This window comes from Brassica oleracea, chromosome C5 (assembly GCF_000695525.1).
Source record: "Brassica oleracea var. oleracea cultivar TO1000 chromosome C5, BOL, whole genome shotgun sequence".
In the NCBI taxonomy this organism is placed as follows: Eukaryota; Viridiplantae; Streptophyta; class Magnoliopsida; order Brassicales; family Brassicaceae; genus Brassica; species Brassica oleracea.
The window spans coordinates 20,345,871-20,361,282 of NC_027752.1; the positions used below are offsets into that span (position 1 = coordinate 20,345,871).

At 34.7% G+C, this 15,412-nt stretch overlaps 4 protein-coding genes across 6 annotated transcripts; 1 reads left to right on the forward strand and 3 right to left on the reverse strand.

Annotated features, from left to right (window-relative positions):
• Positions 1 to 1,261: 1,261 nt before the first annotated feature.
• Positions 1,262 to 3,155, forward strand: LOC106295800 (reticuline oxidase-like protein). Its single transcript, XM_013731786.1, has one exon. It carries the CDS (start codon positions 1,412 to 1,414, stop codon positions 3,020 to 3,022), a length of 1,611 nt encoding a protein of 536 aa, XP_013587240.1. The 5' UTR covers positions 1,262 to 1,411; the 3' UTR covers positions 3,023 to 3,155.
• A 42-nt stretch (positions 3,156 to 3,197) lies between these two features.
• LOC106295801 (serine carboxypeptidase-like 14) lies at positions 3,198 to 6,088 on the reverse strand. 3 transcript variants are annotated; one of them, XM_013731787.1, is made up of 14 exons: positions 5,840 to 6,088; positions 5,612 to 5,757; positions 5,456 to 5,532; positions 5,208 to 5,330; positions 4,947 to 5,049; positions 4,822 to 4,859; positions 4,619 to 4,720; positions 4,446 to 4,532; positions 4,285 to 4,353; positions 4,127 to 4,198; positions 3,932 to 4,050; positions 3,690 to 3,803; positions 3,555 to 3,600; positions 3,198 to 3,396 (listed from the first exon to the last, which is right to left on the reverse strand). In XM_013731787.1, exons 1-14 carry the CDS (start codon positions 5,971 to 5,973, stop codon positions 3,316 to 3,318), a joined length of 1,311 nt encoding a protein of 436 aa, XP_013587241.1. In that variant the 5' UTR covers positions 5,974 to 6,088; the 3' UTR covers positions 3,198 to 3,315. The 3 variants fall into 3 exon arrangements, with proteins under 3 accessions (XP_013587241.1, XP_013587242.1, XP_013587243.1); XM_013731788.1 differs by lacking the exon at positions 3,555 to 3,600; XM_013731789.1 differs by lacking the exons at positions 5,456 to 5,532; positions 5,612 to 5,757; positions 5,840 to 6,088 and having other exon boundaries at positions 5,188 to 5,265.
• Positions 6,089 to 10,751: 4,663 nt separating this feature from the next.
• On the reverse strand, positions 10,752 to 11,579 carry LOC106295957. Its single transcript, XM_013731974.1, has one exon. The coding sequence runs from the start codon at positions 11,482 to 11,484 to the stop codon at positions 10,948 to 10,950; it is 537 nt and encodes a 178-aa protein (XP_013587428.1). The 5' UTR covers positions 11,485 to 11,579; the 3' UTR covers positions 10,752 to 10,947.
• Positions 11,580 to 11,641: 62 nt separating this feature from the next.
• Positions 11,642 to 15,412, reverse strand: LOC106295956. The gene is made up of 13 exons (XM_013731973.1): positions 15,201 to 15,412; positions 14,388 to 14,670; positions 13,960 to 14,291; positions 13,787 to 13,879; positions 13,603 to 13,693; positions 13,421 to 13,514; positions 13,239 to 13,336; positions 13,052 to 13,121; positions 12,870 to 12,967; positions 12,662 to 12,778; positions 12,482 to 12,558; positions 12,363 to 12,407; positions 11,642 to 12,279 (listed from the first exon to the last, which is right to left on the reverse strand). Exons 2-13 carry the CDS (start codon positions 14,661 to 14,663, stop codon positions 11,781 to 11,783), a joined length of 1,890 nt encoding a protein of 629 aa, XP_013587427.1. The 5' UTR covers positions 14,664 to 14,670; positions 15,201 to 15,412; the 3' UTR covers positions 11,642 to 11,780.

Sequence of the window (15,412 nt, forward strand, 5' to 3'; positions counted from 1 at the left end):
ACCAAAAAAGTAATATGATTTCATTTCGAGTATTCTAACCAACAGAGTTTTTTAAAGTCATCAAGTTCGGATTGGGGACGGATAATACCCGAGCAATCCATATAACGTGATAACATGTACATATATCATATATATATTTACTTAAGTTATAATATTTATTTTAGTTTGCTGTAAAACTGAATCTCAATAAAGTGACAGTTTTTTTTCTTTTATTTGTTTATAATAACACAAATTTGTTTAAATATATAATTTTACTTTGGTGACTATTCTTCTTACCACAAAATCTGATCGGAAACAATGAACACATCCCATATTGAATAGAAAGTTCACATTCTTATTAGCACCTACAACTTTTGTGTATTTTTTGGGTCAAATCTTTTGTGTATTTCATGCACACTTTTTTTTTGTTTACAAATTTGATAGCATTATGACTTGTGGGATTTGGATAATTTATTCTTAAGGGTGTTGAATCTAGTAAACCGAACCAATTAAAACTGAACCAAAATAAAGAAAATAGAATTTAGATTTGGTAATATCGTATAAATCGAATGTATGTTATTTTTAAGAAACCACGTTATATTGATATAGTTTGGTATATACACACCAATTAATTAAAATATAGTAGAATAGATACATGTAAATTCTACAATATAACTGAAAACATATATACATAGTTTATTTTACTTATATGATTTTGATATTTAAGACGTTAATTTGAATAATTTGTTAATTTAATAAATAAAGGCTTATACTGACATACATTTGTGATAAAATTTATTTATGTAATAATATTATGATATTATTAAATTTAGTTATTTTTATTTATGAAGATTATAATATTCATTTTATTTAACTGTTTTTATAGCTAAATAAATACAATTATAGTTTTTGGGTATACAACCAAATAAACCAAAAATCAACAGTATATAAACAAAATTAAGGCAAATTAGATATAGTTTTAATGCAGTAGCTGATTTTTATAGACAAAAAAACCAAAAATTTGAATAACCAAACTAAAACAGGACCAAAATCTGGATTGAACGGCCTTAAATTATTCTTGATATCCTACCATTTTTATCTTAAAAAAAATCTCCATTTAGGTTTCTTATGTATTTCTAAACATAGCTATTTTCAGGAATTGCGGACAACCACGGATCACAATTGATACCCTTGCCAATTACCCTACATTTTGGTTGGCAGGATATATATTACATAAATTATAATTGACTTCGACGTAATTACATAATGAAAGTTGGCAACGTTTGACCAAGAAATATTCAAAGTAACCGCACTTTCGCACAAGGCCAAAAATTTCGTCATTTTTTTTTGGTTTGGCAAAAGCCACAATTTTTTTATATTTATCCAAATTTTAGACACTCAAAAGTGGTCAAAATAATTAAAAGTAAGAGAGATGAATAAAACGTATCTTATCTTTCTTCTCTTCTTTGCTGCATCGTATTCATCACCGGGCGCTGCAGCAGATCCCGCGAATGTCTACGAAGACTTTGTCCGATGTTTCAAAAACAAGACGAACATCTCCGACGAGGATCTAACCGACGTCGTTTTGCCCCGTACCAGCGTTTTCTTCACCCCCGTTCTACGCGCATACATCAGAAATGCTCGTTTCAACACATCATCAACGCCGAAACCGTCCGTCATCGTGCTGCCACGTGTTGATTCCCACGTTCAAGCCGCCGTGATCTGCACCAAAACGCTGAATCTCCAGCTCAAGATCCGGAGCGGAGGCCACGACTACGACGGTCTCTCTTACGTCTCCGCCGTAACGTTCATCGTCCTCGATCTCTCTAACTTCCGAAACATCACCGTCGATATGAAAGACGACGGAGGATCCGCTTGGGTTCAAACCGGAGCCACGCTCGGCGAGCTTTTCTACCGGATCTGGGAGAAGAGCGAGGTGCACGCTTTCCCTGCCGGAATATGTCCTACCGTCGGCGTCGGAGGACACGTAAGCGGCGGCGGATACGGACACATGATTCGAAAGTTCGGGCTCACGATAGATTACGTCGTGGACGCTACCATCGTCGACGTCAGCGGCCGAGTTCTTGATCGGAAATCGATGGGGGAGGATCTCTTCTGGGCGATACGAGGCGGAGGAGCCGGAAGCTTCGGCGTCGTTTTGGCTTTTAAGGTGAAACTCGTGGAGGTTCCCAAAACCGTCACCGTCTTCAGGATAGATAAAACGACGGACCAAAATGCCCTCGACATGGTCTATAAATGGCAGTTCGTGGCTCCAAGAACCGACCCGGGTCTGTTCATAAGAGTTTTGTTAGCCTCTCCGACCAAAAACAAGACGCAGACGGTGAACGCTAAGGTAAGAGCTTTGTATCTGGGAAACGCCAGCGACGTCGTTTCAATGATGGCGAAGGAGTTCCCTGAGCTGGGTCTGAAGATAGATGATTGTAAGGAGATGACGTGGATCCAATCACTCTTGTGGTGGATGAACTACAAAGACGTGGAGAAAGTAAAACCGGGAGTTTTACTTGAAAGAGATCCGGGCTCCGCTAAATTTGTCAAGAGGAAATCGGATTACGTGGAGAAGGAGATAACCAAACCCGAACTAAACCGGTTGATTCAGCAATTGGAGACGTTAGACAGAACCGGTTTGGTTTTGAATCCATACGGAGGGAATCTAAACGCGACCGCAACCAACGAAACGGCATTTCCACATAGGCACAAACTATACAAAATCCAACATTCGTCGACATGGTCAGATCCTAGACCAGAAGCGGACAGGCTTTACGTTGGTAGTTTAAGAACGACCTATAGAATCATGACTCCGTTTGTGTCGAAAAACCCTAGGAGCTCGTATTTAAACTATAGGGATGTCGATATCGGGGTTAACGACCATGGAAAGGATAGTTATCGAAAGGGAGAAATCTATGGGAGGAAGTATTTCGGAGAGAACTTTGATCGGTTGGTTCGGGTGAAAACCGCTGTAGATCCGGAGAATTTCTTTAGGAATGAGCAGAGTATACCAACCTTACCTCATAAGAGAAGGTAGACAACTTTAGTTCATGTGACCATTGTTACTTTTCGTTTATGTTTCTTCATGAAACTTGGAATAAATTTTGTCTTCTAACCATATTCCACGTTTTGAACGTTAGTTATGTATCGAACCTTGGATACTCAACGTACGATCAAGTTCATAGCAAACTTAATAAACGGTCCAAAACAAGAAAAAACATTAGTCAATACAATAATAACATAATGCGTCTCTCTATGCATTCGGAAACAAAGCACTTTTGGCTTCAATTAAACAGATAATAATTAACTCCAAGATTAAGGTTTCTAGGTTTAGAGAGTTTGTCCACTTATCCACCTCTCGAACAAGATGAAGCTCTCCACTGGTCTATACTCTGGCGTGTGCCCGCCACCCTATATAAACCAAACCCATCAACGTAACCAATCAAGATATCTGATATAGAATATAAAAGCTTTGCATTTGTGTTAATGAAAATTTGGGATCAAAGAGTTACTTTCTTTTTTTTGATTAAATTTTATATTTATTAATCAAAGAATGAATGGGCAGTTACTTTCACAGTGGCATATGTCATCTTATTAGCATAAGTTTGGGTGTATCTGCAAATAAAAACGTTGACAAGCTCAAAACAAAACGAACTAAAAGAAATTAAGAAAAGAAAGAAAAAGTGATTGGTGTATATATATACCCAGCGACTTTATCTTGTATCATCCATGGCCTCCATTTCTCAATAATGGAAAAGTTTAGAGACCTTATCCACTCTTGAGTTCCAATGAAAGGGATTGTCATATCGTGATCACCACTTTTAACCATAGACATCGATGTTAGAAAAGTTTAAAAGCAAATTAATTTACATCAATGTCATAAAAATTTACAAACCAGTTAACTAATGAAGCAAGCATGTGAAGAAGTTGTTAAATATTTTTGTACCTGAGGATGAGAGATCGATAGCCTTTGACGCTGTTATTCATATGGTATGGTATGCTGCTTTGAATGTCTTGCTTGCAATTCAAGCTCCAGTTACATTGCTCCCATTTTCCTTTAGTCCCCTGCAATCATAGAGTTTGATCATCAGATTTAACCAAATGATCAATGATACTAAACAAGTTGTCATATATATATAACCTTCGCCACTGTAAGTGCACTGCGTACACTGTCGCTATTAGCCCAGTATTCGGATAGTGAATACCGATACATCTGGACAAAAACAACCTTGTTAAATACTCCTCTCCAGTGGTGTGTTAAGTGGTTAGGTTTTGATCCAAAGATACCAAGAAGCTTACATAGCAATCAGGAGATGTTTTGTCACAGTTTGATTGCAGAACATTTGCTTCATGTACTCTAGAGACAGACTGTAAATGAATCACAGAAAAATAAAAGTTAGTGGTTTACCATTGAGTCACATTTCGTGATCAACTAACTAAATTCCAGAATGTGTGTATACCTTCTTGTAGTCTTTAACGAGTTTCAAGCATTCCGTGTTAAGAGGATCCACATGAAAATAGTCTCCTCCACAGCTTCTCTTCATCGACTACAGAAGTAAGAGTTTGAATGGTTCTTCAAATACTTCACTGTGTTCACAAGAGAAGAATGAATCCTAAAGTTTGTAATTGGTACCTCAAAGAGTTCATCAGATATGAGTGCCATTCCATGAGCAAATGGAACGCGAGTGTTATTATCAAAATCAAAGTTTGTTATCGGGTTTCCGATCACATAGCCCTGTTGTTGGAAACCGTAGAGAGGAAGAAAACAAAATTTCAGTTCTTAATTCTTGATAATGTATATAAACTAAAGTAAGAATCAAGCAAACATTGATGAACCTGAAGATTTATTTGAGGTTTGCAACATATATAATTTCCTGTGATTAATTGGTAAAATAACTGAATCAAGAGTCAAAGAAAAGGGCTTGCATAAGGATTTTGAAGTGATACAAAAACAAACTTACCATTTGAGATTTCTTGAACGATGGCTGGAACCACCTTACCGGAATAAGAGTTTCCGGTTACATAAAAAGGATTGGAGAAATATTCAGGATGCTTGTCTAGCCACTGCACAACAGTCACCAACAACAATAACAAAATCTCTAAAAGTTTGTTTGTCTAGCCACTGCATAACAACAATAACAAAATCTCTAAAAGTTTGTTTATCTAGCCACTGCACAACAACAATAAGATGCTTTAACAGACCATTTGAATGTTCCCTTTACCCGACGAAGAAACTCATTGACCCGCTTAGCTGCTCTTGTGTCACTTGGTCTATCAGCAAATGGGTTTCTTGAGTAGGAGAAGCCAGTCCCAACAGGCTGGTCCAAATATATTATATTTGCAACCTGAAAAGAAGCAATCATTCTAAACTTCAAGATCAAGAAGTTATCATTCTGAATAATGTTTACATCATATAGCTGGGAACAAACTAATAAAACCAACAACATACTTTGTACATCCCATTAGTTACCTTAGTCCATGAATATGTAGTAGAGACCAAAGAAGGGATACTTCCATTGTAGGGCTCAACATTGAAAGCCAGAGGCCCTGATTTTTCCAGTCCACACAAGTCACTGAAAACACTGCAGAGACGAATAAGAATTGAGCTGAAAGATGATTGACTTACCATTCTCATAAAAAAGGCCAGTGAGAGAAGAGCAGCCAGGTCCTCCACTTAACCAGACAAGAAGAGGGTCTTCTTCAGGGTTCCTCTTAGATTTGATGAAGTAATAGAACATTTGATCTTCCTCTGCCTCACCGACACCAATGTAACTGAAATGAAGTTAACTCCAAAACTCAGAATAAACATTCATTAAACTGCTAATTAATTTTGGAGAATGAAACGGAACAAAACCCGGTTTCAAGCTCAAAAGGCAGAGGGCCCTCAAAGCCAGGAAGATATTTGATGACAGAGCTTGCATCAGCAAGCTGAATAATCAACACAATCAGAAGTTGTGGAAGCAGAAACTTGAGTACCCAAGCATCCATTTTTGTTTTGAGTGTTTTGAAAAAAGATCTTTATACTTGAAAACAGTATCGAGTTAATAAATTAACCGACCCACTGCCATATTTAAATCACTAATTTCAGGGTAGTCTCTCTGTAACCAACCGAGCAAGTCAGGGTCACATGAGAATGCATCTGGAAGGGACATATAGTCGCGTGTATGTTGCAGCCTGTTCAAGATAAATAAGTTTTTCAACTATTTGGCATTACCTAAGAAGTACCGTTGCTTTTGTTGAAACTTAAATAAGAAAATATAAAAGCTAAGTTATTAAAATTAGTTCAACCAATTATAAAAAAATTGATATTATTTGATTGGTTACACTATATCTAATAAATGTAAAAGTTATCTAGATATTCGGAAACTACTTACATTTTGAAACAAAAAATTTTTCCTTAAACAACTTACAATAAGAAATGGACGGAGTATTATTATATAGTATATTCTTTTTGTTGCGGTGAAAAGTAACGTAAGAGAGAGAGTAATTCTTAAGTTTAACCCCTGTTCAAAAAAGCAGGCGCCTAGCCGCCTAGGCGGCGTCTAATCGCTACTCGGACTTTGTCCGCTGCGATTTTGACCAAATCGGTCAATAAAATCGGAAACTATTTAATCGGTCCAATAAGCCGACTAGGCGGCCCGTCAAACTGATTAATTGGCCCGATATCTTAACAATACATTTCATGTAGAGGACACAATATATAGAGATGCATTTCCCTTCCTTTTTCTTCTGTAACCGATGTGGGACTCTTGTATTTTAACATTATAATGCGAAAATAAATAAAATGCACAGATGGGACGTCAAAGCCAGGTTGCTCAGCGTGATAGCAGTGGTCTTGACCACTAGGAGACAACCGATCTTTGACATTTTACGCATATGCTTATAATAAAAGTACAAAAACTAATCTCTAATTAATTCCTTATTTGTTGTCTAGGCCTGTGTATATACATATATATTTTTAAAAATAGATTTTATTAAAGTTAATTATTGATATAAATTTGAGTATATATAAATTATCACATTATAATGTTATTTATGCTATATATTTAATTTTAATTATTAAATAAAATAAAAAAATATTAAAAACTAGGCCCGCGTATATCCCGTTTAATCTCCGATTTTTCGGTAACTCGCTAGGCCTGAGGATGCCGCCCGACTAGCGCCTAGCGTAGTTTCGAACAGGGAGTTTAACGTATGAACACTATTGGCTTTTTTTGTTTGAAACTGAAAAACATTTATGCTGTCTACACTTCATTTATGAACACTATTGTTGACAAGAAAAAAAACGTATGAATATGAGATATCGAACGAAGTGCCATATTGGAATTTAAATAAAAGAGAGTTTAATATATAAAAAGATGTCGAATTCTGATTAGCAGAATTTTGTTTGAAGAAAACCAAAATTAAATTCATTCAGAGCCAGATTGGTGAAGATCTGCAAGAAAACCAAAATACCGTTCAACTAGGAAGTAGATTCTTCAAATCGGAAGAAGAAATCTATGGCAGAAACAAGTCAAAATCATGGAACCTGTGAAATTGGGTGGAATAAACATTCTCAAAGGAACAAGATGCTGTGGAGACGCATTCTCAAAGGAAGAAAAAAAAACACACGAAATGAATGTGGTCCTTAGTTTGAGGGAGAATGTGAGATATCAAACAAAGTCCTACATTGGAAATTAGACAAAAAAGAGTCTAATATATAAAGAGATGACTAACTCTAATTAGTACGAGGCATATTGAGAAAGAAACTAAAAATAAATCCATGCGGACTCGCCTAAGACCTAAAGTGGACAATATCATAATAATCAAACAATATAGAATTGGACATGGATTTAATAAATCTTAACAATGAACCCTATTTATAATAGAATAAATATTGATTTCTCATCCTTTTTTATTATGTAAAATGGTCTCAACATTCAGCATTTTTTTTTATCTTTTAACAATTTACATCATCTATTTTTTTTCACATCATTGAACACACATTTAACTTTTACGCAATACAATGGTTTATTTAATAAAATAATTACTTTTTTATGTATCCAAATTAAATAAAATTAATTCTAGTTATACAGAATTCAAAATAATAAATTTCAATATAACAAATAAAAATAAGTTATTTAACTAATACTAATAAGATTATTTATTCTATTATTTAATTTATAATAAGATTATTGGTTTTAAATGATTAGAAAGATATAAAAATATCAAAAAATTTTAGAAAGCAACATGTATCATCAATGTCCCATATTTTTGAGTATTCAACTCCTTTTAATTCACATATGCATTTTTTTTTTAATTCATACCCCCTCCGGATACGAATGTATGATGTTCTATCTTTTTATTTTGTATACAAATGTATGATATTTTGAGATATAATTAATGTATTTATTTTTAAAATTTAAACATAAATTAAAAAGTAAAATTATGAGTGGTGAAACTTTATTGATATAACCAAAAAGTAACAATTAAAATAGTGTATTTATTGTTTCTTAATATGTGTGTAAAACCTTAAACATCATACATTTAAATCCAGAGGGAGTACTATTTACCAACTAACGTTTACAATGGTTAAACTGCTGAATAAAAAAAATTAACTACTCCATTTTGTATGTAGTGTCAAAGAGCATCTTCATCGGTGAAAATCTAAAAGTGAGTATCTAAAGTGATAAATATTGCTTTTTAAATAAAACATAACTAGTTTAAGACCCGTGCAATTGCGCGGGATGAATGTTATATATAAAACTTATTTTTATCTATTATTATTTATTTGTATTCATTTACGTATAATGTATATAATTAAATTAAAATAAATACATAAATCAAAACAATACATGTTGTTTATTTACGATATATTTTTGGTAAATAAATAAAAAAAAATCAATTTATTTATTTTCTATGGTATATAACTAAATTTCAATGACATTAACATAGATATATAGTATATTTTAATATAAATATTTATTATTGAGAATTCATACTCGTGTGATAAACATAAAAATTCTAATGTGCGATTTTTTTAATGCAAATTTCAAAATTAAAATATTAAGGTTTCAATACTTTTTCAATAAAAATTTAGAAATTATCATATTTAAATATTTTTCTATGTTATATCGTTTAATTTTAAACTATATATTAATATATAATATGAATGTCTAGTAAATAAGACTTCATATTCATACGATTTATGATAATTTGTATCTTGTTATTACCAAAAAAAGTTAAACCATTGATCATAAAATTTTAGCGTGAGACATTTAACGTTTTTATAATTTATAGTCATTTTAAAAATTCAAAATATAACATATAAAAAATTATTTTTTTATTATATGATTAATGTGGTTGTTTAATATCTTTTAATAGTATAAAATTAAACAAAAAGAGCTAAGATACAAACATTATTATCAAATATTTATTATTCATAATCATTGATTGTCATATATAAGTTAATCATATTAGGCAATTCTGTAGCTTTTATTTAAGGAAAATGCGAGAATATTCTTTTGTATACTATTTATCAATTTAATAGTTAGTTTAATAAAAAGTATAATATAAGTTAAGATGAACCAACCTATTTTTCTAAGAATTCTGAGTTTCATTCTCATGGTGACACGTGAATACAAAACAATGTTGTAATGTTTCTCAAATAATACATAAATGATTATCTAACTAAAATTTAACAGTCATGTTAAATCTAGACCAATTACACACAAGCATATGTCACCATAATATATTAACGGTTCCTAAAAACTTGTTAGTTTAGAAACTTTTACCTCTCTCACCTATTTAACTTTCTTTTTCATTTTCTTTAATTAATACTCCATCCGTTTTATAATATAAGTAGTTTTGGATAAAAGCACGAAGATTAAGAAAATTATTATGTTTTTAAAAAGTATTTTATAATAAATAGGTTAGATATAATTTAATCAATAAAAAATAAGTCTATTTAATTTGATTGGTCACACTATATTCAATAAATGTAAAAGTTACCTAGAAATACGAAAACTAGTTACATTTTGAAACAAAAACATTTTTCTAAAACTAGTAACAAAATATCTACTGTTGGGAAGCTCTCGTGTTGATTTTCGGTTAATAAAAATCAATAAAATAAGGTAAGTGAAGAGAGAGAGAGTGCACAGATGGAGGAAAGAGACAAAAAAACGTTTCTTTAAAAGGTACTTTCTCAGGGAGAGAAGAGACTGCATTAAAGTTGTCATATACTCGATGGTTTAAACGTTTTTTACGTACTTTATAATTCAATTATTATTTTATTTTTTCTTATGAGAAACTTTTACGATTCTCACCACTAAAGATGCTCTAAGACCATTCAATGAAGTGTTGGATTCAACAACGAGGGTGTTTGAAATTCGGAAAACATCACTATACCAAAAAAATAAAAGCGAATGACCGATTAGCTACTCTAAAACGTTATACCTCGGGTTTAATCTTCTCCTTCTCTCTGTTGATAAAAAAAAAAAAATGTTCTCCTTCTCTCTAGATGAGATAATTTTATTGGCAAGGTAAAGCTTAAGCATCACTGTATGAGTTTTAAATGAACATTTTACTTTAATAGTTAGAAATAAAAGGTACATTTTTATACAAGTTGAGAAGACCCACTCGTCTTAATTTAAAGTTTTAAAAATGTGATCATATTTAATTTGAGTTGAAGTTTAAAGTGGATCATATGTTGGTTTCAGTTTTCTTCATTTACTCCATAATACCATATGCTAGAAAACGGAAAACCAAATCAAAGTGAACCACACCTGGACATGAAACCGAACACTGATCAAATAACAAAAAAGTAAAAAAACATTCAGTAGTAATGTACATATAACACACTACTCACTCTTATAGAACAAACATTTCAGTAGAATCCAAAATGAGCAAAAAGGACAAGTTATAGAACAAATATCATGAAAACCAAATTTTATACAGAAGTCCCACATGGTGTATAAGATTGGTTCAGTTCCTGTCTGTACCGTGCAAAGCAAGGAGAAGAGCAATCCAGATGAAGACAAACTTTGTAATGGGAACTTCCAGCTTCGAGTTTCCATTAAGAAATGGAACGTTGCTTCCGGAGAGACTGTTTTGGTTGATTCGATTCCCAAATGGCTGGTTGAGAGCAGAATTAGAAGATGAAGAAGAAATTGGTTGGTTAAATCCAGTTGATGATGGCTGATTAAACCCGGTTAAAGGCTGGTTTAAAGAAGAAGAAGATGGTTGACCAAGAATCGGTTGGTTGAGTCCAGTTGATGATGGCTGATTAAATCCGGTTAAAGGCTGGTTTACAGAAGAAGCAGAAGATGGTTGACCAAGAATTGGTTGGTTCTGGTTCTCAGCTGGAAAACCTAGTGGCTTTGTTGGTGAATTGGTGACTTCTCCTGTTGGTTCTAGTGGTGCGGCCAATTGGGTTTGTGGAGCAGTCTCTGAAGATGATGTAACCAAAAGGCAGAGAAGAATGATTGTGATCATCCTCTTTTGGATTTTGGCGAATTTCATGTTTATTTTTTTTAGTTATTTTCAAGTGCATTCTCCGGTTTACTAAGTATCATATCTTATAGACATACCAAAGTGGAGTAGTTAGCTTCTTTAATTAAGGTTGTCTGAGGAGTTGATGGAAACAAAGAAAACAGTTGACCTGAAACATAAATCCAACTAAACCAACCACAGTGTGTGTATTTGTTCTGTTTCAACTATTACATTACTGTTGTATGATTGTATCCTTATGCTGTGTGCTTTGTACAAAAATGATAAGAATATATAAGTACAGAAGATTGTATCAAAAACCGGTTTTCTCAAACCGCTTGTCGGAAAGCGAAATTCAAACCATCAAGGACATCCAAATCACTAGAAGAGTTTTTACCTGAAATATTGACTTTTGGAGAGTTACCTGTACTTCTGCTCAGCGCCCAGATCTTGATTCCTTTCTTGTTCTTGTTCTTCTTCTTCAGGCCGACGAACTCTTGACTCTTACTTAGATTAGGTCCAAATCTTGTGCTTTGTACACTGTCCAACAGCATCCTGTCTTCTAGAGAGAGTTGTTTTTTATAGGTGAAGTCAGGGGAGAGAGATAGTTGCGTATTAGAGATGGTTATGTTGTTGGGCTGAGAGCCATGGTTGGTTTCTGGAAGCTTAACGCCGTGAACTCGTTTCTTTGATGACTTTATTAGTCTATGAAGCCATACGACGAGTTCAAGTACGTATGAATCAACTTTTAGTTTATCCGCGTGGTGAAGTGTCTGAAGCCGTGTTGGGTTCCCGTTGTTCTCGCTTTTACTCTTCCCAAACTCTATTCTGTTTTGCATAATATGGAGTTTTCAAGATTCAGAATTCTAGTTGAGAGGAAAAAAGAGAGAGAGAGAGAGGCGGGCTTATACTTTGAATTTGCCCACTCGCCTACCCATCCAAAGCCTTGATGCGCCCTGCAGAAATCGATTCAAGATATGACAAAAGGAGGAACATGTTGAACCAAGAATGGTAGTGAAGGAAAGCTTACTTGGTGGTGTTTGTGGCGAATGGGACAAGCCATTTAAGCGACTTCTCCATTTCAGCTTTGATCTCAGATACTGAAAGCTGCAGAAGAAACTCACAAGTTAGGGAACAAGGAAGAAACAGAACCAAACAATGCATAAATAGTGACTACAGAATAAGAAACAGAGATCTTCTTGGGACAAACCTCTTCCTCAGGATCAAGACTCTGTAGCCGAGGACGAAGAGCTGTCTTGACATAAACAGGTAATGCATTGTACAGTGTGTCCCTTACATTAGAAGGAAGTGATGAAGGTCGGGACGCCTAGAATTTTCAAAAGATCAGTTTCAACCTAGAGAAATACAAATCCCTTCTTAATATCATAACAAGACTGCATGAGAAGATGGAAGCTTACAATACTATCAATTTGCTGGATAAGATTAGCATAGTGCAACGAAAGACCGGCTTCACCTAACCGTTCTCTTCCCTGCTTCCCTTCATTGGCTTTTAGACCTATTGTTGGTTCAGAGTCTTTAATCCACGATTTAACAGAAGTAGGGTCGTCATCAGAGGACCATAAGTAGAAAGAATTATTACCGTTGTTGCCAAAAACTTCCACAATCGATTGACGAATATAGCAAACCACATCCACAAGCTTCTCGATTATCTGCAACCGAAGAAGGTGTTATTATAATAACTGGAATATATATATATATATATATATATATATATATATAAACATATATAACACACACTAAGACACAGCAATTCAATAATCACTTGCCTCTCCCAGATTCCGGGACCAGAGCGACTTCTTCTTCAAGCTCCGCACGAGTTTCCTCTGTTGTTTCAGTTCATTTTGTAAGATGACGATACTCTCTCCTACATGTATGAAAAGAAAATGGAAGTGGGAGTCCTAGAAAGAGTGTAGAGCTGATCGAATAAATAGCGAGCGTGGAGACCAACCTCTCCTAGAAAGGTTTAAAGACTCCACTTCTGCGAGCTTTCTCCTGTAATCTTGTTCAAACCTATCCAAAGCTTGCCACTCGTGATATAATTCCTGACAGTTCAATGCAACTTTCAACATGAGAATGAGTCATGTAAGAATTTATTTGCAAGTGAAGGGAAAAAAAAAGAACAAAACATACAGAAGTGAATCGGGCAAGAGTGACGAGCTCGTGCATCGCTGTCTCTGCCTCATCTTTGAGCACTATATGCTCCGAGTTCTCTGTGTCAAGCCTGAAACGTTATAGAGCCGGATACAATGAAAATCCAACTTGCATGCAAGTGACTAAAACACATTGTACAAACATTTGCTCGACGAAGAGTTACTTGTTAAAATATCTATCAAGATTGTGCCACTGTAGGTCTTTGCACATATTGCCAAACCTTATAACCTCTCCAGAGAAAAGATCAAGTTCCTCCCTGCAAAAGAGAAATATGAAATAAATAAAGAAAAAAAAAATAAACAAATGCAGATAAAATAGAAAAAAAAACAAGCAAACCTTTTGTCAGAAGCAGCAAGAATTTGCAACTCTATGGTGTCAGTAGAAACCAACTTCTTAACACCCTTGGAACGCAACATATCCTTTTTCATAAGCTTGAGACTCTCTTCAGAGAGGGATTGCAGCAAGGCAGCACCTTTAGCTATCGTGTTGGCCACTTCGAATGCCAATATAGTGACTTTGCGACCACGAGACGACGATAGAACACCCGAGTGAAACCCGTTGACCGGGTTCATACCAGACATGCTGCTCCCTAACGTGTCTATTACTCCAACCGCCTTCTCTAGCCCCATAACCCCTGCCCTTCCCAGAAACGAGTTCCTCTGCATAAACTGAGGTAAACAAATAAAAAGAAAAATATTTCATATGATCATGTTCCCAATAAAACAGTATTATGATTCATATTACATATTAACAAACATAAGAACCTTGGTAGAGTCTGATCTTAACGGAGGCACGGGCCCGAGTTCACCGGAAAAGTTGACGTGATTCTCATTAGGCTTGGAGCTTTTCCTACCGTAATGGTCAGAATAATACGGATCAGAGGTCTTTCTTCTTGTCATGGACTTGAGCTTCCCAGAGAAACCTCTTGACTTATCATCATCAACGGTGGATCTCAGCTTCTTATCATGATCATGACTCAGCTTCTTATCATCATGGTCATGATCATCATCTTTGAAACCAGATGAACAAACAGTTCCCATTTGTCTTCTGCAACAAGTAATCAAATCTCTCGGGCAGAAAACAAGAGCTTTATGAAAAAAAAACGAAATCAAGAATATAGACCAAATAAGACGCACAAAATAAAAGATCAAAGACTTCAAGGATTGCAACTATGGTGGGGACAAGAAGGAAGACTTGGTGAATAAGAGACGGAGAAAAGGTCAGAACAGAGGAAGAAGAGTTTAATTAAATATAATTAGCCTTCTCACAAAGGGGAAGCAGCGTGGAATCAATGGCTCCATTTGTTTTGTTGACTTATCATCTTCTTCTTCTAGACAAGTCAGAGAGACGACTATTCTTATTTTTCTCATTTTAATTTAAAAATACGAAACGAAGAGACGACTAGAGTCGGCGGATGAGACCTCGCCGGCCTTGTACATGATCATTGACGTGCTCAACTTAACATTTTCACCTCTCTCTTTTTTTCGAATAGAATATAATCCAATATTATTCAAGCATAGTCAAAACTTAGTTAATAAACGGCAGTGAAAGTACAAAGAGGGAGAAGATATGATTACTCTCCGATACGCCGCGATCGGAAGGATACGGATTCCGAAAACTCGGGGAGTATGCGGTATGATTGAAGTTTTGATATCGAGAGCGATGGTTCTCTTTCGCTTTCATTGGACTGAATTGTTTGATCTCTGTTTATTTTCTTGAGGAAGAAGATGAACTCACGAAGACGAGCGTTAGGAAGAGGGTGAAATGTGAAAGACTGTGTGTAGGAGAG

What these genes read in the sequence shown, in the direction of transcription:
- LOC106295801 (XM_013731787.1), bottom strand. Translation starts at nt 5,973, where the DNA reads ATGGATGCTTGGGTACTCAAGTTTCTGCTTCCACAACTTCTGATTGTG. An exon ending in AACCTCAAATAAATCTTCAG is followed by an intron (nt 4,721 to 4,821) that starts GTTCATCAATGT and finishes TTCCAACAACAG; the next exon opens with GGCTATGTGATCGGAAACCC. An exon ending in TATCTGATGAACTCTTTGAG is followed by an intron (nt 4,533 to 4,618) that starts GTACCAATTACA and finishes TTACTTCTGTAG; the next exon opens with TCGATGAAGAGAAGCTGTGG.
- LOC106295956 (XM_013731973.1), bottom strand. Translation starts at nt 14,663, where the DNA reads ATGGGAACTGTTTGTTCATCTGGTTTCAAAGATGATGATCATGACCAT. An exon ending in TAAGATCAGACTCTACCAAG is followed by an intron (nt 14,292 to 14,387) that starts GTTCTTATGTTT and finishes TGTTTACCTCAG; the next exon opens with TTTATGCAGAGGAACTCGTT. An exon ending in CTCTTGCCCGATTCACTTCT is followed by an intron (nt 13,515 to 13,602) that starts GTATGTTTTGTT and finishes TTGAACTGTCAG; the next exon opens with GAATTATATCACGAGTGGCA.
- LOC106295800 (XM_013731786.1), top strand. Translation starts at nt 1,412, where the DNA reads ATGAATAAAACGTATCTTATCTTTCTTCTCTTCTTTGCTGCATCGTAT.
- LOC106295957 (XM_013731974.1), bottom strand. Translation starts at nt 11,484, where the DNA reads ATGAAATTCGCCAAAATCCAAAAGAGGATGATCACAATCATTCTTCTC.